Source organism: Halichoeres trimaculatus, unplaced genomic scaffold, assembly GCF_033239565.1.
Source record: "Halichoeres trimaculatus isolate MK-OKI-2021-1 unplaced genomic scaffold, fHalTri1.1 fHalTri1_scaffold_15, whole genome shotgun sequence".
In the NCBI taxonomy this organism is placed as follows: Eukaryota; Metazoa; Chordata; class Actinopteri; order Labriformes; family Labridae; genus Halichoeres; species Halichoeres trimaculatus.
Window position 1 is genome coordinate 4909308 of NW_027437193.1, and position 21014 is coordinate 4930321.

Genomic DNA, 21014 nt, shown 5'->3' on the forward strand with positions numbered 1-21014 from the left:
ACTACAGGCCTGGCATGCTTACAACAGCATTTTCAGTCCCTCAGCGTTTCTGTGTAAATACTGACTTTTTCAACTTTGTTTCAGCGTTTTCGGATGAAACATCGTTATGTAAACATGGCCTCAAACCAGCTGCGTGTTCAGTCCGGCATATATCACGGACAGCCAGGCAGCTGAGGTTAGGAGCTCGAGGAGTTCCTGTACTTTCCATCCCAAAAATGATCCTCTCCTCATTCATGTTGGGCCAAAAAACCTCAAACCTCTTGACCTAACTCAGTTTAGTATGACTGTTTGCTGTTGTAGCAAAGTGAAATATGATCTGGTGTCGACACTGGGTATTTTACTCTGAAAGTCAACCAAATGCTACAAATAAAGGGCTATGATGAGTGTCTGAGAAATCTCTCAACAAATCCCAACCAACCTGCAAATTTGCATCTGAGCTGATGAATCAGTGATGTCAGGATACAACCTACTACCACAGAGGGGCGCCAAAATCAAAACAAAAAGGAAATTCTTCACAGGAGCTTTAAGTTCCCTTTATTTCCACAGATCATAGCCAGGCATCATTTCCTGAATATTTTCTGTACTTATCAAATATTAAATCTGATTCTACATTTTAGGATTTCTGTGACATTTGACTCCAGATTGTTTAATCGGCAGGAATTTGTGACTTATTAAATGAAGAGAAACTGAAACTAACGTGATTAAAGAGCTGTGATGTGCAGTTTTCCTCTAGAATCCTTCATCATGACTGATTCAGTTTACAGTCAGATTATATTTGTCAAATTGTGGTTTATTACAAGCCAAAATGAACAGAGAATAATCTCATCTTTGGTCAGATAAACTCCAGTATAAGACTCTGTAAATCCTGCTGTTTGTATAATAAATTTAGATTATAGATGTGATATACAGAGGGACGGGGAAGTGCAGCAGTATGTGCAGAAATACGTCCACCTCGGCCTTGAACCTCCTGTTTGCTGAAGGATGATGAAACTTCACTCAGTCTTCGTCTCATGAAGTGTCTGTTTGTGTTCAATCCCGCTCCGTGTTTGCTTTTTAAAGACCTCTCACACTGTATCTTCACGCCACATCCCCGCCATCCTTTGCTCTGTGTGTCTAACGTGATGACTCTGTTCCTCAGAGAGGCGCTCATGAGATCCGGGAGATCCGACAGTTTCACTTCACGGGCTGGCCGGACCACGGCGTGCCCTATCACGCCACGGGTCTGCTGGGGTTTATTAGGAGAGTAAAGTCCAAGACGCTGACCAACGCTGGGCCCATGGTGGTTCACTGCAGGTCAGTGAGACCTTTTCTTTGGTTTCTACTTATTCTATACAAACACTGCAGACTTTCTCTGTCCTTCAAAGTTTACAGTTTACTCTGCAGCTGGAGGATGAAAAATCAGCAGTTATCATGAGCAGTGTAATCTACGCCACAGCTAAACATTGAAGCACTCCAATATAACCACATAAACAAGTAATAAAGATAATAACACTATTATTCATACTGTGTCTGAAAATGTGTTTTCAACTTTGAGTTTTCAACAAGAGACAAATCATGATAGGAACAAAGACATGGTTTTTGAAACATCATCTAATGGTTTCTGGAGAGGCGTTTAGGAGTCCACACAGCAAAACCTGAAATTTTTATGCTGTATTTTTAGTAAAAATTGTCCATTTGTTACCTGAAAAATCCAGAAAAATCCCTCATTTTAAGTTATTGTAAGGAAAACATTGCTTTCAAAATGCAATATGCTACAAAATCAATAAAACAAGAATAATGTTTTAATATAAGAAACCAAACAAGTCAACTTTGCTTTCACCATTGGCAGATATTTTTCATCTTTACAATCAACTTAGGTGAAAACTAAACTAACTAGATTAAATGCTGTCAAAAATAACATGTTACAAAAAATATTCTCATCTCCTGTCTTGGAGAGGATTTTAGGGGTTTATCATTGACAGAGGACCAGAAAGACCCCTAATAAAATAATAATACTTATATATATATATATATATATATATATATATATATATATATATATATATATATATATATTTATATATATATATATATATATATATATATATATATTTATATATATATATATATATATATATATATATATATATATATATATATATATATATATATATATATATATATATATATATATATATATAGCGCACCGCGCTGTGCAGTCTCAGTTAGCTGACGCTACGCACAGTGCTTCAACAATCCAACTAGACACAGACAAGGTAAAATGCCGCACAAGTCAGACAGCCAAAAAAAGAAGAAAAAAGAAAGACCAAGCATGAGAGAGGAGCAAAGGGACGCCAATATGTCACCCAGTTTTTCGACAAACAAGGGTAGGTTTGGTTTAAGTGGGAAAGTTCTAAAACATTAGCCTGTTGTTGTTTCCTAACTATGTGGTTTTTAAGCTAGCTCGCTTTTCTCCTAGCTCATAATTAAAACAAAACAACAACAAAAAAAACTTTGGGATTTTTACATTTCACTGTTTATGTTTAGCAAGCTGCCCATATTTAATCAGTTGCCCCCCCTCCCCTCCATCAAAACGATGCACGTTTGAACAGACACATCAAGAGCAGTAGCAGAAACATAAAAATAAAAAAAATGATACAAATAATTATAATAATAGTAACATAAAGATGTAATTAAAATGCAGTTTTATTTTAACAGCATAAAAAAATTTGCCAACCCTCTAGCAAGCTATACAGGGGCCCAGCAATATTTCTTTTCATGGGACCCAAAAATCCCTGGTGCTGCCCCTGCCTCCTGTACAGTGTGTGCAGGAGATTAACTATCAAGACCAAAACAGTTTTGTTTTTTTTTTAAACCAGGCTTTAAATGTAATTATATTTGCTGTAAAAATCAGCTTTTTGAATTGGTGTGTATTTGGGTTTTAGGGTTTCTGTAGTCAGCCCCTAGAGGATGCTTGAAGAACTACAGTAAGCATTTGTGCATGCGCCTCATATTTTTAAGCTAGTGTTTGCTGCTTGGTTGGCTTTTCTGGCTTTTCCAGCCAGAACTACATTTCCTTAAGTGGACATTCGAGAAACTGTAGTTCCTTTATTCATCGCAGAGGTTGCCACTGATATACACTTTGTCTGGATAAGATGTATTTTCATTTCTATTGAACTTTTTATGAAAGAAATTACTTCCTATAATGAAATGTACAGGTGAAAGGTGTTGGTCAAAATATCATTCTGATTCTTTAAAAAAAAAGTGTCCATAGCTCACTCACTTTTATTGAGTTTAAGCCAATAAGAAATGTGATTTTTTAAGAATCCTGAAAGTTATAGTGGTTGTAGCAGTTTAGGACAACCCTTGAAATACTTGAAATTTTCAACCCTTAAGTGTAACTGAAGGACAAAACAAGAGTTTTATACCTTTGTGTTATCTTTCAATTTTTTCTTTTCGTGGTGTGTGCAGAAATTCCCAGATTTTCTTCCCTGCTCGATAAAGGGCAAAGACATAATAGCATAAGAAAGGTAGTCTTTGTCACTTTGAAAAATAAAACATCCACTGAGGAATAAAAGCTGAAAGAAATGTGAGAGTAGCACAAGAAGAGCAGAGCTGTTAAGTTGAAAAGTGGATACCAACAAGAGCCAGAGTACAGCTGTCGCTCTATTAAAGTCAGGATTGATGTTCGCTGAGGTCAACTTTGAATTCAAGAGTTTTTTAAAAATTGGGTCCATTTTTAGTGGGAATAACCCTTTAATATGGGAAATGAAACCAAACTTTTTGGATGAAATGATTGTGTTTTGGGTTTTTCTGCAGCGCCGGAGCAGGACGGACAGGCTGCTTCATCGTCATCGACATCATGCTGGACATGGCAGAGAGGGAAGGCGTGGTGGACATCTACAACTGCGTGAGGGAGCTGCGTTCCCGGAGGGTCAACATGGTGCAGACTGAGGTCAGTGAACGCAGGAAGCGGCTCTGACCGCGGCTCCTCTTCAGTAACAGGGGAAAGTGAGGGACGCAGCAGCTCGACAGGCTGCTGCCATCAAATGTGGATTATCTCAAATCTGCGGCTAATTCTCACCATAAGCCCCACTTCTCTGCTGCTCCAGAACAAATGCTCGGAATTAATAACAAAGAAAGGAGCCGCTGTTGGAAAAACATGCATTATATTCTGGCTAAATAAATCACCACCTGACGTGTATTAGCGATCCAGTCGATAGAGGTTTTTAAGCATTCTGCCAGTGACTGATGATAGCCATTATCTTTTAAAACGCTGCATAATTAGTTTCAATTTTTAACTGTCAGTCATTTTCAAGTGCCACTTCAAAACAGCGGAGGTATATTTCATGAAATAACTAAACCACCTAAAATATAATTGACCTCTACGTGATCGCTGAAGGCTAAGAGCGCGCCAATCACTCGAATCCTGTTTCTATGAAGCTAAATTTACGTCTTTACATTTAATGATTGTTTCCTTTTCACTGAAGTAGTTATTTCCCATCATGCTGAGTGCAACTGTGCCAGTACATGCTGGAATAAAGGGTTTAAAGGCTTGTAAGTGAGAGTATTTCGCTCATACTGACGGCTGGAAGCATCCTGCAGCTTTATGCCGATGTGAGCCACCAGAGGACTTTGCGCTTTCCTGAACACTGGCCATCTGGAGGTGTCCATGGTCTCGTTGGATGCATCATTTCACCGTAATTCCCTTTAAATCACAAGCGTCATTGGACTTAATGGGCAAATGCTTCATCGTTGACGTCCGAATCGGGATTTGAGTAACTAGAGACCAAATGTTGTTCACCCTGAGTCACTCTCCTCAAGTTCAGTGACCTTCAAACGGTGTCTGTGTGTGTGTGGGTGTGGGTGTGTGTGTGTGGTTTTCCCCTCGCAGGTGTTCAGGGCCCCGCTGGCACGGCTCCTCAGCTCTCGGCCAGACACTAAACTCTCCAACGTGGTTTAATCTGTCCGCGGAAATGAAAATCCTTGTTGTTGTTTATGGTTTATGAGCTCTGATAAGATCTGTCAATCTGTGGGTTCTGGCTTGAGCGGCGTGCCGTCGAGTCGAGCCGAGCGCCAGCCAGTCAAACTCTCAGGTCAACACTTCTCAGTCTGCAGCGCGCTTAACAAATGGCAACACATGTTCCTCTGCAAATCTGTAAATCAGTGACCCCTGTGTGTTTCTGTGTGTGTGTGTGCACGTGCAGAGCCTGGTCCGAAGTGACAAGGGAGTGTCAGCTGAAAATGTCACTTCAGAAAAGATTTGCATCAAGCCTGGAGCCGTGTCAACATGTCCACTGCTTGACTGACTGATGCGAGGAGGAGGAAATGTGTCGCGATTTCTAGATGCGCTCTGCAGGAAGTAAAGGACAGCGGAGGATCGTCTCTGTTGTTAAGACGTCAGCTTTGTTCACGGCTTTATCTGGACAATAATGATGATAAGTCACAACAGGGTACAGGTCTAAAAACCTGGAAAGGTCACGAAGATGTAGAAAATATCTTCACCTGGCTTCTGAAGCGTGTAAATCTTTTAAAATGTCTGAGTTTTGTCAGAGAGTTGAATCTAAAAAATGCTAAAATATGTAATGTAACCTTTAAAAACAGACAATGACAAATATTAGTCACAGAAACAGCCTCAGGGATGAAGAATAATCATGGAAAGTCATGGAAAGGTCATTGAATCCTCCAAGCGGAAACCACACAGGAGCGCTTTCCTGTGATTTTCCGCCGCGCTCTAAAATAAAATGTTTTCTGTGATGTTCAGTCAAAGAGGTGTGACAGATCCGCAATGAGGATGCCGTTTCTTGCAGGAGCAGTATGTCTTCATCCACGATGCCATTTTGGAAGCATGTCTCTGTGGCGACACCACCATCCCCGCCAGCCAGCTCCGCTCGGTGTACTACGACATGAACCGCCTGGACCCGCAGACCAACTCCAGCCCCATCAAGGAGGAGTTCAGGGTGAGGAGGGTTGAGACACTGGAAAAGTGTTTTTGTCTTAATTTGAGCAGAAAATGCCTTTCTAGACTTAAAAGGGGCTGTGAGGAGTTTCAAAGTGATCCTGAAAAAGTCTCCCTGCTACTTCTTAGCTTCCTGATTGGGTTGAGCAGGACTGGATTCATTTACAGCACGTCTAAGTCTCTATGACAACACCACGCTGACTGACAAAGTTTAGTAGTAAGAGCAGAGATCTGTGTTTTTCTCTGCTGAAAACGCTTTCTGTGATTAATTTTGTAGTGATGGTGGACACTGGAGCCTAACTGTCAGACAGAAAAAGGACAGAAGAGCAGAAGAAAGAGAAACAGGAGAGAGATGGAGCAAGAGCTAAAGGCTAAGAGGGAGGATTGAGGCTACGCTAGCTCTGCTTGGTAGATAACTGGCAGGACATAGCTAACCAGGATTTACTTAAGTTACACATCACAGACACGTCTTAGAGCACCGGGCTGCTGATAGCACTACATATAGCCAGCTACTACAACATTTACTTAATGTCATGTTTCTGTAGCGCTACATAACTGCACTGATAAATCCCTTACCTCGGTGCGTTGTATCCAGTAAAAAGTTGACTTGAACAAAGAAAATTTGTTTTGATCTGATCTCCATTTATTTCCAAGACAAACACACACCTCGCCGAAAGTAATTTACGGCAGTGTATGGGCCAGACTCCAGGCCACAAGGTGGCGAAGGAGTGCAATTAAAACAGATCTTCCTCATAGCATCTTTAATGTGAACCACATTCACTTAACCAGTCCAGAAAAATGTCTTATTTTAAGTTATTTAAAGACAAAAATGAGGTCTGAATTGCTTGAAACAAGTTATGTAGAAAAGTTAATTTTATTGGGACATTATTCTTGCTGCAAATTTTTCTTGTTCCATTGGCAGATTTTTTTACTTTTTTACTACTTACCAAGCGATTCCGATCACATTTTGTCATTAAATGACTTAATAGAAGACATTTTTCTAGACTGATTAGTTGATTGTGGCTCATATTAAGTATAACAAGACAATATTTACTTAAAGATGCTATGAGGAGGATCTGTTTTGATTGCACTCCCTCGACACATTGTGGCCCAGAGTCACTACACACTGTTGTAAGTTACTTTTAGCGAGGTGTGTGTTTGTTTTGAAATGAAATGGAGATCAGAATAAAACGAGTTTTCTTAGCTCAAGTAAACTTTTAACTGGATACAACGCGCTGAGGTAGGGTAGTTATCAGTACAGTTATGGAGGGATATGTGTTGAAACGTGACCTTAAGCAGACGTTGTAGTAGCCGGTTATATGTAGTGCTATCGGCAGCCAGGTGCTCTAGTGTGTTGGTAGGCTAATGTGACAACAAGTAAACACTGTCAGTTTGCATGTAGTTTAGTAGCTGTAACCTCACTCTTCGTTTTATTGATAGACTCTCAAGTTTGAACAGACCACTGCAGAATAACTGCTGCTGCTAAAGGCTAATTAGCCTTTAGCTCATGCGCTATCTCTCTCCTGTTTAACTTTCTTCTGCTCTTCTGTCCTTTTTCTGTCTGACAGTTAGGCTCCAGTGTCCACCATCACTACAAAATTAATCACAGAAATCATTTTCAGCAGAGAAAAACACAGATCTCTCTTCTCACTACTAAACTTCATCAGCCGGCGTGGTGTTGTCATGGAGAATGAGACGTGATGTAGATCAATCTGGTCCTGGACGACCCGAACTGGAAGATAAGCAGTAGCAATTCAAAAAAAAGTGTGGATTACAATCAGGCATATATCTAGAAGGGCCCCTTTAAGATAATTCAAAAACACTTGATAAGATTTCATTTTTTTGCAGTGTAAATCCCAAATGAAGCATTAGCCCAAGTGCAAAACAACGCTAAACATGTGGACTTGATGAATGATGCGGTCCCCCTCTGGGCCAATCAGTAACAAATATGTCACCTAGCTTTAATCTGTAACAGCAGCCCCCCTTCTGTGGACCAATCAGAGATGTAAGATTCATCACATTCACACCAGGGGAGCCAGAGCCATCGCTAATGTAGCTGATTAAAGAATTGCATTGTTAATTACCATATTGGGAAGTAATTAGCACACTCAAGACCCCAGTGTGTACCTTCCTGTGTGTAATCCTGCTCTCACCCTGACAGACGCTGAACATGGTGACTCCCACGCTGCGGGTGGAGGACTGCAGCATTGCGCTGCTCCCGAGGAACCACGAGAAGAACCGCTGCATGGACGTCCTCCCTCCAGACCGCTGCCTCCCGTTCCTGATCACCATCGATGGCGAGAGCTCCAACTACATCAACGCGGCGCTCATGGATGTAAGACTCGAACACAGACGAGAGAAAGAGTCGCAGAATGAACATTCCACCTTTAATTGAATCCTCACAGATTAAATCTCCGTTACTTTAAGTGCTCAGCTGACTCTTACCCACCAGGCAGGACGTAACTTCCCTACATGTTGCTTTTCATGCCAAACACTAATCTGCAGAGTCAAAGCAGCTCATTTAGCCTTTCAGAGGTAATTGAAAGCAGCTCAATCTATTACGTCTAATGAGTGGTAATGTCGCTGTTTCAGCCTCATCCACAAACTGGATTCATCACAGAGGGATAATTTGACTTTAAAAGTGTTTTCAATACCGGGAAATTAATGTTTTAGAAAATGAATTTCTAATTTGATGATTTGCCAGAAGACTGGAAGCATCCGGAGGAAACATCTTGAGACTTGAGCCTTGAACTTGAGTTTAGCGACTGAAGGACGACAGAGGATGTAGAGAGGGATGAAAGACTGAAGGAGAGAGAAAAAATGATTTGGAATAACAAAAAGAAAAGTTTAATTTACATTCAAGCTGCTGAAAGCTGCTCTCTGACAGAAAGCAAACTGAAAATCAAAAAATAACATTGTAACCTTGATATGAAGATTAAGATATTTCTACTTGGTGTGATTTTTGACTTGTTATAAGACATTTTTTTCTGTATTTCCCAGCTGGAGCTAACTTAAACAAAGTCTTTTAAGACATTTCTACTTGAAACAAGACAAAATTACTTCCTGAGTTTTGAGTTTTTGTGGTGAATCCGTCATTCTTAGTTATATCAGGCAGTTAAAGTAAAGAAAAGCTGATTCAGCAGCATGATGCCAGTCACCTGTTCCAACATCTACAGTTTCAGTTACTGAAAATCACAGCAGCAAAACTTCAAGTCTTGCTTTTGAAATAAACAATGATGCATTGGTCAGTACGTTAACATGCAGGCAGCGGTTAGACTAAGGTCAAAGCTTGATCATAAAGTCACAGCTGGGGGATTTGGTCTTGTCTGAATAAACATGTAGAAAAGAGAATCAGACTTCTAGCCAAAAACGAAACTGCGTGCCTATAGAACTAGTTCATACAGATCACCGTTAAGGATTTTTCTCCCATCCTTGAACTGAAGAATATTCAGTTCCTTATGATGCGTTCTTCTGGGTAAAATTCCCTCCCACTGAATGATGAGGCCTACCGTGACCTGCCGAGATCTGCCAAGTCCTCATGGAGACATTTGAATTGTTAAGCAATCGCATTATCTATGTGTGTCAGTCAAGCTATGTTCAGTCCATCCTTGGTCTGACTAAGCTGTTTACATCCATCTTAATAGTCCGATCTCAAGCTGACTTAGCTCCCAGTATGATTCCTCAATCTGAGTGCAGAGATGTTCACGTCTTTTTTCGCAAGTCCAAGTCAAATCCCAAGTCTTTGTGGGGTGAGACTTGGTCAAGTCTCAAGTCTTTGGACAAGAGTCCAAGTCAAATCTCAAGTCTCTAAAAAATAAGTCTTAGGAGCTTTTGTCATCTGCTGCTGTCCGATCCACTAAGAACACTGCACAGCTACATCTACTGTTATGACTCAGTATAGGGGCATCAAGTTTGCGGTCTGTAAACCTAAAGTGAATTGTTTTTTGCAGGGTTCTAATTTTCCTGGGGTTTCCTCAGGTAAAGTCAGCAAAAGAATAAAGAAACAAACAAAAGTACTCTGATAAATCAATAACCTTATCTATATCTATGAAAAAAAAACCTACAAACCTATCACTGACTCTCTGAAACGGAATAAAAACAGGAGAAAATTATTCCCCTCCTCACACTGCTTGCCCCTACTTACCCAGAGTGCTTTTTTAAATTCTTAAGTTCACGAAAAGTCACAAATCACGATATCTAAGGAAGACACACAAACACATACAGCACTCCCTAAGTCAGGAGCCAGTGCGTCCCCATACCTCTCAGCCAATCACGGGCCCCACCTGCAGGAGAGCGGCACAGAGAGAGGAGAGTAGGAAGATGACGACTGAGAGGAACAAAACAGTGCTTCTCCATCTGCGCAATAAATAGATAAACAAACAAATATGACTCGCGAAAAGCATTCCAAGAATTCACTGTATCATTATCACTCCTTTCCATTAGCATACAGTATTAGCATACAGTACTGATTAGTTGTTTGTTATATGATCCTATCTGGGTGAGTTTTCAGGTGCCTGATAAAATTTGATGGATGGATCCAGCATCTTTGATCTGGATCCTGCAGACTTTGCAGTCAGCGCTGCTTTGGTCTGAAGTTTTTAGAACCAAATCTAATAACAAATGGTGCAGCGGCAGCTGCAGGTCTGCCACCGGTCGCCACTGTCGTAATCTGATGCACAAGTGATGCTGCATGTTGTTATCATTACCATAAAAAAATGAAGGAATCACATTAAGCTCGTCAGACTTTCCTCAATCTTAATACTCCTAAAAAGAAAACATAATAATTGTTCACGAGTCCCAAAACAAGAGTCAGAGTCTGAAGTCTCTTGAGCTTCAGTCCAAGTCAAGTTTAAAGTCTCTGTGTGCACGACTTGAGTGCAACTCGGGTTAGGGTCGCAAACTCGAGTCTCTGTCTCTGTCTGCATGTAAACGTAACATACTGTGTGTCAACCAAGTAAAACTTCCTGTTGGATTTTCAAGTCATGAAAACAAAAAAAATCTGATTAAGAAGAATTTACTTTATATCTTGCAAACATTTTGAGATTTGTTTTCCAAAGTTAGTTGTTTCATTTTTGCTTCTTCCAATAGTACAATGAGAGAGACACAAAATGTTGGGAACAACATGCGGCAAAGGGTCTTAGAGTCTAACTAGTGAGCACTGCATCAAGATCTATGAGGTGTGAAAGTTGAAGGTGGCACAGTGAAAGACAGGAAACTCACCTAAAGAGGAGCTGAGGTCACATGATTCAAAGGCTCAGCTGACAGTGAAGCTTTTTAAGACGGTTGTATGGATGCCTGGATGGCTCATCTTGTAGGTTGAGTTTGGGTCATTAAGACTGTCCCTGGTCTCATTTCAATGTTGTGATTTTTGCTGGAATTTTCTTTCCAATAAAACTGGATATCTTATGAATGTCAAAGTTAATGTGATGCTGGAATTACTAGAATTAACTAACTTAGGCAACCAGCTGTCACAAAAATGCAGAAAACTTAAAACAACTACAATCTCCAAGGCTTCAGTTCACTCCTGACAGAGATCACCTTGACAGGGCTCCAGCCCCCAGTGATGGACTTTTTGGCTCCTGTCTGGACTGAGCAGCTGACCTTTCAGGTACAGGATCTGCTCTTTCAAAGCCGGGCTTTCTCTGGGAGCCAGAAACCACATTAAAAGTGCAGTGCCCTATTATTCTCCCCGTCCCTACATGGAATCTCCATTAGAAAACAACTCTGGAGTGTGGAGCAGGTCAAAGGCAGGAGCTTATTTTAAGGTGGTTGTTGGTTTATTCTCGGGACGTGGCGTTTTTTTATGCATGAGGAGTATTTAGTCTGGTTTCTGTTTCCTGCAGAGCTACAAGCAGCCGTCAGCCTTCATCGTGACCCAGCACCCTCTACCCAACACGGTGAAGGATTTCTGGAGGCTGGTGCTGGACTACCACTGCACATCCATCGTGATGCTGAACGACGTCGACCCTGCACAGGTAAACCCGACCTGATGCGTGTCTGTAAACACACACACACAGAGTAATCCTGCAGGATAGAGGAAGTAGGGCGCTGGCAAACAGATGACAGATGAAGCGTTTCTTTCATCAGAAGTCTGTGTCTAATAAAGTCACACTAAAGTCGAGCGTGGGAACTGGATTCAGAGAGAGGTAATATTTTTGTTTTCTCCCAGACGCAAACACAGGGATGGAAAATACATATATATGAGCATACACAGGATGTGTTTGAGACGAGGTGTGGAGTGGAGGGCTTGCCGTGGAAGCGCGAGGAGACGGAGGATGGAGAGACAGGCCTGTGGAAGAGACTATCCAGATTTCTCAGCCTGAGGCTCTGTCATAACACCCGGGGATCAAAGCCTGAAGCCAGGCTGCTCTCCCCATCCAAATCCCCCTCCCCAGGTGACTGACTGACTGGCTGCCTGGCTGGATTGAAAAGGCCTTTCATTCAATATTCTCACTGTAGCCAGCCAGAGAGGCAGCACAGGTGGGGAGGGAGGCGTGTGTGTGGTGGTGGTGTGGGGGAGGCAGGCGGAGATGGAATCCAGGGAGGTGGAGGTGCGCTATCTCCTCCATCAGCATCTTTGTTTTTGCATCTGTCGAATTTGTCGGGTTTTGACAGGCTCTCAAAGGAAGTGCAGCTTTTTCCCTGCCACATGTATTTGTGCTTTTTAGAGGAGAAGCAAAAAACAGATTATTGTGTGTCCATCTGTACGTGTGTGCTCAAGCCTGTTATTTGCATTCTCTTCAGGTAGTGTTGTTTATTCCTTGTTTGTTCTTCACTCTGCATCAAGGATTGTCTCAGTGCAGAATCTGTCCATCTGTGTGTGTGTACGCACCCACCAGACAGATTTAGAGCTGTGTGCTCTGCAGGTGCATGCTCTTAACCGGGCTTTCTGTCCTGAGGAGTGGAAATAGAGGAGATTTTGCTGCTTTTATGAAGGTGTATTTCTCTCTAAGTACCTTTTGACTGTGCAGCCCGAGCGGACAGTAACACTGTCAGGGATTATGTCTTCATGCTTTCAGATACAGACAGAAAGAGAAGTCCAAACAAAACATGTCTTAGACAACAAAGACACTCCCCTATCATAACCTATATTTTTCACTAACACTAACACTTTCTTTGCACATTTAAATACAAAAATATGTCATCTTCAATGTTGAAAAAAAACTGGAAACAAATCTTTAGATTCCCAACAAGGTTTATATTTACCCACAAGCTTCCAACTGGGAAAATATCTGTAAAGACAACAGTAGAAGCTGCAACATCTGGATTTGATGGTTAGCCACTTGAAGTGCATGTAAACACAGTTTTGCAGTCAAATCAAAGTCTAAACAGGGGATATAAAGAGTTAAAACTGGTTGGATAAATTGTGAATGAGCAGGTGAAATAGCCCCAGCTAAGCTAAAATAATATTAAACTGTTGGGAAAGGTTAGTTGAGTATTAAGCAAAAATAAATGTTAAACTAGAAAAGCACTCAGAGAACGCAGACCTCCACCAAGCATATTGTGATTGTCACCAACACTTTAGTCCTACTTTAATGTTATACTCCCTTTCAGCAGACTGTCTGCTACAATTTAGTGTTAGTCGCAGGTTTGTACGATAATTTGTTTCCTGACAGTGTTGAAATTTATGATGACCCAGTTCATATTTCATATTCCAGATCTTAGTATCCAGAATATTCCCAGGATCTGGATCGTACTTTTACATCTGTCAGAAATTATGGTGACCTTGTCTTGAATTGTTTTGCAAAGCAATCCGACCATTTATGGTGGAGTTATATACTCATATGGTGAAATTAGCCCTATCTCACAATGAAAAAGAATCCTTTAAAAAATTCTGGATCCAGAAAGTGATCCGGATCACCTCCAAAATGTCATCACTTCTTCCTTATCCCATTTTGAACATTTCCTGAAAATTTCATCAAGATCTGTTTGTTAGTTTTTGAGTTGTGTTGTTCATAGATAAACAAACCCCCAAAAGATAACCTCCTTGGTGGAGGTAATAATACTTAGGGTGTCCTACCGAGGGATAAGAATGGTAATGTTTTGAGTAAAACAAAGACAAAAAAGAGCACATATTGAATTACTGAAGTTGATATTTATTTAAACTATAAGTGTTTAAATTTCAACAGCAGTTTGGCTGAAATCGGTGTATCCTCATGTGATTTTGTACATAAATATGCAAAGGGATGGGTACCAAATTAGGTACTTTCATAGGTACTGACCAAATTCTGTCAAAAATTCTGTGTTAATCATTAGGAAATCTGCATCTGATGACCTCATTATTTCAGGAATTCTAATGGATCTTGTGAATAACTTGTGCTATTTTTAGAATGGACCATTTGATCAGTTTTGAATGCCCCCTCTTTGATGAATGAATTCTCAGACACATGTAGTTGGAGCTACAGGGGGTTGCACATGTCCGTCAGTGTTGCCTCATCCTCTGGGTGAAATATCACAACATAACAACATACCTCTACACTGGTGTTTCATTCACACTGTTTCACAGGATGCAGACAACATTAAGACGTATGGAAGATTCATTTCATACACTCACCTTCATGTTTATAAAAGCGACAGATAAACTTCTCCAATATGAAGAAGTTCCAAGAAAATGTCCATGAACCACCTTTTAATGAATAAATCTTTTGATTTGATGTTTCTTTGATGATTTCCTTTCTGTAAACAAGTGGAAAGCAGCTTTGAAGACACTGAGGACATGCGTTTCTCTGCAGATGAGAACATTTAGTCAAGGTTTTCGAGGAGGGGGTCAGATGATTAGGAGAAAGCTCCCATTTCTGTCTTTCATGTTTGGTCTATCAAAAAGTATATTCCAGCTTTTGTCTGAATGTTCTTCAGAGAAAAAAAGCACTCCATCATTTCTGAAAAGGAAGACACTTGAGACTGAATGTGTTCACCTCCTCAGAGTACTTCTTACGGTTCTCCAAACTGAATAAACCCACATGAACCTCTTTACCGTCTGTGTGCACAGAGATGAAATCAATGTCACTGCCCTCTGTTTGGATCCCCAAACTAATGAATCATCTTATTTTTTCTCTGTTTGTCGTGTGTGTTTGTTGCGTCTGTGTGTGTGCTTGTATTTCTCTGTGTGTGCATGTGTGTGTGGGTGTGTGTACGTGCCTATTTTGTTTAGTTGTGCCCACAGTACTGGCCAGAAAATGGAGTCCACCGTCATGGACCCATCCAGGTGGAGTTTGTCTCAGCTGACTTAGAGGAGGACATCATCAGCAGAATATTTCGGATCTACAACGCAGCACGGGTACGGTGACCTAAGGAGGTCAAACTTCAAATGTAAAACCCATTTGCTGAGGAGAAGCGAGCCTTCGTCTGATCTGTTTGTCGTGTAGCTTTTCTGCTCTGCTGCCCGTTCTTTCGTAACTTTTCCAACTTGTTTGTCTTCTCTGTGCTGATCACAACAGCCAATTTATTCTGTGACTGCACACCTCACACATCCCACTCATATGCCGGTCTGTCCATTCAAGCTGTGCAGAGGCAGAGTCATTCTGTTCTTTAACAATGCCACTGCACCAGTGATTGGACTGAGGTGCGATTGCCACGAGTCCGATGTCTTTGAGACAGCTTGAGACATTTCACACGTTGTTAAGAAAGGTAGAAACCAAGTCCAACTCTGTGGTTGTTCTTACAATCAAAACTTTTTGGATAAATGTGTCTCAACATGACTAGAAAATGACCCTTTAAGGTGCAGAGCAAAGCTTCAAAAACCAGATCCAGAGCAGAAAACCTCATTTCACCATGTTCACCGAATGAGTCCTGACATCGCATCATGTATTTGGACATTTTAAGCTAAAAACAAACACTTTAGTTTTTCTTGAGATACATACTGGTCACAGTGCGTTTAGTTGGGCTAATTAACAATGTGCAGTTTCTCTGCAGGTGTGTAGCTCTTTGGAGTAGTACATATACAGTATGCTATAATTGCAATCTTGTGAGTTTCTAGCTAGTAGTTACAAGCTACAATGCCAGGTTAAAAAAAAAGAATCTTATGTATAAATGCCAAAATCGATCTGCAGTTCATCAAGCATCCACTAGAGGCTGACCAAAAAAAGATTTTTACTGCAAAAGTAATTTAAAAAAAATCTTTCTCTGATTTTTCATGATTTGTTCTTTTCAAAGTTGTTAAGCTTAAGAGTTTTGCCCCAATAAGGTCATGGCTTACTTGACTGGAATCAAACTATACTTTCCTGAAAATATTTTTGTTTTGAAAAATAGATTTTATATTTTATAATTTGTGGGTGAAATGTAAACATCCAGAGGAAATATTTTGAGACTTAAGCCTTGAACTTAGGTTCAGCAACTGAAAGGCAATACAGGATATAGGGAGAGATGATGGACACCCCCCCAGAAAAATAAGAAAAACAGATGAACCAAGCGGCAACCTCCAGTCTAAGAATATGAGGCAATGCTGAAGTGCTAAAATCTGCTGTTTCTTGAGTGTCCACTTGAGGCTGGCTCTGGTTTGCGTCAGGGAGACTATGTCCATGTTTCATATAGTCTAGGAGATGAACAAAAAGATCATTTGTATCCACATACAGGATACCATAGTAGCTGTTTCATTTTGACTTACTACAAACTAAAGATGAAGACAAACCAAGCAGAAAAGCTGAGCTGAAAAACCTTTGTCCACTAGAGGCTGCTGCAGAAAATCCAGAAATCATACACACACCAAATTCAAAAAGCAGATTTCTACAGCATTAATTAACATTTTTACAGCCTGGCTGAAAAAACATTTGGGTCCGACAACCTAATTAAGTTAAGAGGATGGCTCACTTGACTGACATCATGTAGCTGTCTACAAAGAGACTTAAGTCCTAATTCTTTACCTCATCCTAACTCTAACAACTGTCAAATTAAAAGTAAGTCCAAACAGAAGCCGAAAATGACGAAAAAAGAGTTGAAATTGGTTGGATCATTTGTGAGTAAGCATAAAATAATAGGTTAGCAGGTGAAGAAGCAGCTTTAATAGTTTCAGCTAAGCTAAAATAAAGTTAAACTGGTTGAAAAAGTTATTCTGGCTGATAAAGGGCTGGAAATGTTCAGTTAGAAGAAATAAAAATTAAGATAACTATCATAAAGTAGAGGTGTTGAGGTTGAAAAAGACAGCTAAACAGCTAAAAGTTGTGGATAAGTTAGCTAAAACAGCCAAAAAGATGAATGACAATGACGTAGTCTCGAAAAGCAAAAGACAAGCAATTAAAATGATGGTGAACTGTCTATTTTTAAGTCATTTTTTAGGCTTTTTACACTTTTATTCAGAAAAGACAGGACGGTGGATAGAGCAAAAAACTAATGACTAAATGGCAAAAGCTGTTGATGCTGCATTTAGCATCAAAAGACAGAACTCCACCTGAAAAGAAAAGTGGGTCAAGAAGTTTAAAGAGTGATATTTTGGTTATTTGAGCACCACAACCTGAATTGATTTGGAAAGAAGGAGGAAAACAAATCAACACAGATGAGTCATACAACGTTTTTATGTTCAAATTTGTTGAACTGACCCTTTAACTTTGAGCTACAGCTCAGAAAGAGGTCTGATCACATGCATCCTGCTCACCTGCAGTCACCTGTATAAGCTCCTTACCCTCCAGTCTGCCCGCAGCTGTCAATACTCATATTAACAGGATGTAACAGCTCCAGGCTGGTGGAGGCTGCAGCAGCATGTAAAGCAGCGCACAGTGTAATCACATATGATCACTGACACGTGTTATTGATCCGTGTGTCTGGGTGTGATTTAGAGCGTCTGTATCTGAACTCTGCGTCTGCAGCAGTAACTGTCCTCATCTATCAGCCCGTCCATCTGAACATTCATCTTCTCACCGACTCCTTATCCATCCCTCAGCTCTGCCCTGCATCTTTACCGTCTGATTGCATCTTTGCATCCCAGCGATTAACCCCTTGTCCTCAGTCTGTGTGTGTAAGTGTGTTAGTGTGTGTGAACCTGCAGTAACCGGTGTGACCTTCCCCCTGCAGCCTCAAGACGGCTACCGGATGGTGCAGCAGTTCCAGTTCCTGGGCTGGCCCATGTACAGAGACACCCCCATGTCCAAACGCTCCTTCCTCAAGCTGATCCGACAGGTGGACAAGTGGCAGGAGGAGTACGACGGGGGCGAGGGGCGCACCGTGGTCCACTGTCTGTAAGTTCCCACAGCTGAGAGGAGAGTGGATAAAAGATGAAACATCTCCACCTACTGACCAAAGAACATTACTGCACCCAAAAACAAACAGTCCTTACATGCTCTGACCTCTGCTCTGTGACAACGCCAGGATTGTGATCATGTGTTTGTCTTTGTTTGCAGGAACGGAGGCGGGCGCAGCGGGACGTTTTGTGCCATCAGCATCGTGTGTGAGATGCTTCAACACCAGCGCTCTGTGGATGTTTTCCACGCCGTCAAAACACTACGGAACAACAAACCCAACATGGTGGACCTATTGGTGAGGACAGCAGCTTTTACAAAGATTGAGAGGATTATGACTGGCCTTTCCTTTAAATCAGGAATTATGAAAAAGTAGTAAATAATAGTATTCAGGGCAAAAAAAAATCTAACTTTACTCTTTAAAAACTGTGGATTAGCCCTTTAAAATAGTCATAAAACAAGTCTTCCTATCTTTTATACTCATTAGGCTTCACATTTTGCTGATTCTGCTGAATGACGAAGAAAAATCTTGTGCCCCAATGGGTTAAACTGAATCTGAAACAGAATTAAAGATAATCTTTTAATTTATGAAACCAGTTAATTTTAATTTAAAGAGCGACATATCATAAAAAACATTGTTTCAAGACACTTTTCAATAATATTAACAGATCAAGACCTGTTCATGTTATTTAATTTCATTTTTTTAGCAACGACTCAACATGAAGACAAGAGAAGAAATCTGATCTCATTTAACCAACCATGAGTACAGCACTTTGCTGCATTTAGCAAATTATAATGGAAATGAAAAACTTCCCTTTGACAGGCAGAAACCTCGGACAGGACCAGACTCATGTTTGACAGACATCTGCTGAGACTGAGTTGGGGGTTAGAAAGAGACAAAGACGGATATAGACAGAGACAGAGTCCATAGTTTGGCATTGTAGAGATGATTATGGTTAGACTGTAAAAACCCGTAGCAGCTGGAGTCTGACAGGCCAAACTCAGAGAGATGTATGGTCAGTAACTAGGGGTGGATAAAATGATTGATTAATCGATGCATTGCAATATTGCCTCACCAAGTTCAATACCAATTCAGCAAATCCTCTGAAATGATTTACCTCCTGGTGGGGGGGGCTTGCGTGTAAATTGCATTGCATGGCCGAACAACAACAAAATAGCAGCCCAGCAGCAACAGCGTAAAGCCGCCTCCTTCAGCTTTAGAGTCTGATGTTTGGATTGTTTTATTGGCATGAAAATCCGAGCATCTAAATCAATATCAAATCGATATCAAATTAAATCACAACCTAAAGAATCAAAATCGAAAATGAAGGTTCTTAGCAATACCCAGCCCTAGTAACTACAGCAGGACATTAAGATCAGAAGTTAGACTGACAGATAGGCCAGAGAGGGAAACGAGCCTTGTGTCAGTTTCCCCACCTGGGGACCAAAAACACAGTGTATATTAGAAGTAACAGCTATAAGGTCATGTGAGCTGGGCTGCGCATCTAATTGGATGAAATCCAGATTTCAATATCCTCTGAATTCTGAGTTAGAAAAAAATCACAAAAAAGAGGGGCCTGATAACTAAAGGCTTCACTTCCCATACTACTTTTAGAGACCCTAGGTATGAGGGGCAGGCCTGAGCGCTGAGAACGCAGTGATCAAGACAGATAAAATGAAACATGAGCTCTTTAAGATAGGATGGCCTGCTGCTGATAATCTGCCTAAAGAAAAAAAATGTTAAGACATTTCAAAAAGCTTTGTTTTAACAAAATGGGAGATTTTTTTAAACTCTTCACAACAATTCAGGTGTCTTTTTTGTCTTGTAATATCTTTAAATAAGTCTTTTTTTCTTGCCTTGTCGGGTGAATGTTGCTCATTCTAGGTCCTTTAAGACATAAATACTTCAGTTGTCAGGGTTTTTTTTTTCACCATTAAAAAGCTGATGCACAGACAGTCAAAAGAAACAGATTCGGCTCAGTGGTGAAACTGCACCCCCTTAATCTGATTTTTCTTCTTGAAAAAGACGTAAAACCCCTAATACACAAACAAACAAATAAATAACAGATCAGAGCTACTCTTCTCCTCTGAACTGATGGCTCAGCTGAGTTTGTGACAGCTCTCCTCTTCCAGCGAGGCACAGGAGAGCATTTTTAACTTTTCCTCCTCTGATGTCATCACTCCTCACCTCACACAGACGTTGTGATCAAGCAGAAATCGAATGCTCTCTAATCTTCCTCTCTGTCTCTTCCCCCGGCCTCCTAGGACCAGTACAAGTTCTGCTATGAAGTGGCGCTGGAGTACTTGAACTCTGGGTAACTCAGAGCTCCTGAACCCACCAGAGACTTAAAGTTTGGGACTTTCCAGAAGACTGCAGCTCACATGTGTGCGATGTGCTAAGTGTGTGACACTCACACACAGCTCCTCTGACCAGCGCTCTTCTTCTTCTTCTTTCTTCTTCTTCTGGTCTTCAGTTGGGCTTGATGGGAAAGGTTGCGGAGTTGTACAGTGTTTCGTATCGCAGAAAGGAACTCAGCAGGAGCACAAGGAGGTGTTTTTTTTCCCCCTCTGCAGCGAGTCGCCTCCTCTCTGGATCCATCTCTCTCCGCCTCTGTCTCTCTCAGCCGCCTGTAGTCCCGTGGTCGTTGCCTTGATCCTTATTGGACAGTTTTCAGTCTATGGAATGCGATTCACTGTACATAATGTAACATACATAATGTATCTGATTTCAGTTTTTATTTTTAATTTTTTTTTGCTCAGCTCTTAATTAAAAGTCATGAAACGCAGAGGCTCAGTGTTACGTAATGTCCTGTAAACTTATGACTTCTGGCTTCACTGTCTGTTGGGGACGACCGGCTCAGTCTACATCTGCTTTCTTTATTTCCTGTACAGGGATCCAAAGCTTTATT

At 40.9% G+C, this 21014-nt stretch overlaps 1 protein-coding gene across 6 annotated transcripts in view; it reads left to right on the forward strand.

Moving 5' to 3' along the window:
• LOC141803899 (receptor-type tyrosine-protein phosphatase mu) overlaps positions 1-20808 on the forward strand; it is a 251406-nt gene extending 230598 nt beyond the window's left edge. For 4 of the 6 annotated variants that reach the window (XM_074687965.1, XM_074687969.1, XM_074687970.1 and 1 more), the window contains 9 exons: positions 1139-1293; positions 3799-3934; positions 5790-5939; positions 8100-8273; positions 11782-11913; positions 15090-15215; positions 17942-18105; positions 18268-18403; positions 20371-20808. In XM_074687965.1, coding sequence (XP_074544066.1) covers positions 1139-1293; positions 3799-3934; positions 5790-5939; positions 8100-8273; positions 11782-11913; positions 15090-15215; positions 17942-18105; positions 18268-18403; positions 20371-20424 — 1227 coding nt within the window. In that variant the 3' untranslated portion in view covers positions 20425-20808. The remainder of the gene's footprint in view (positions 1-1138; positions 1294-3798; positions 3935-5789; positions 5940-8099; positions 8274-11781; positions 11914-15089; positions 15216-17941; positions 18106-18267; positions 18404-20370) is intronic. The other 2 variants (XM_074687966.1, XM_074687967.1) reach the window with 2 other exon arrangements.
• Positions 20809-21014: the final 206 nt, after the last annotated feature.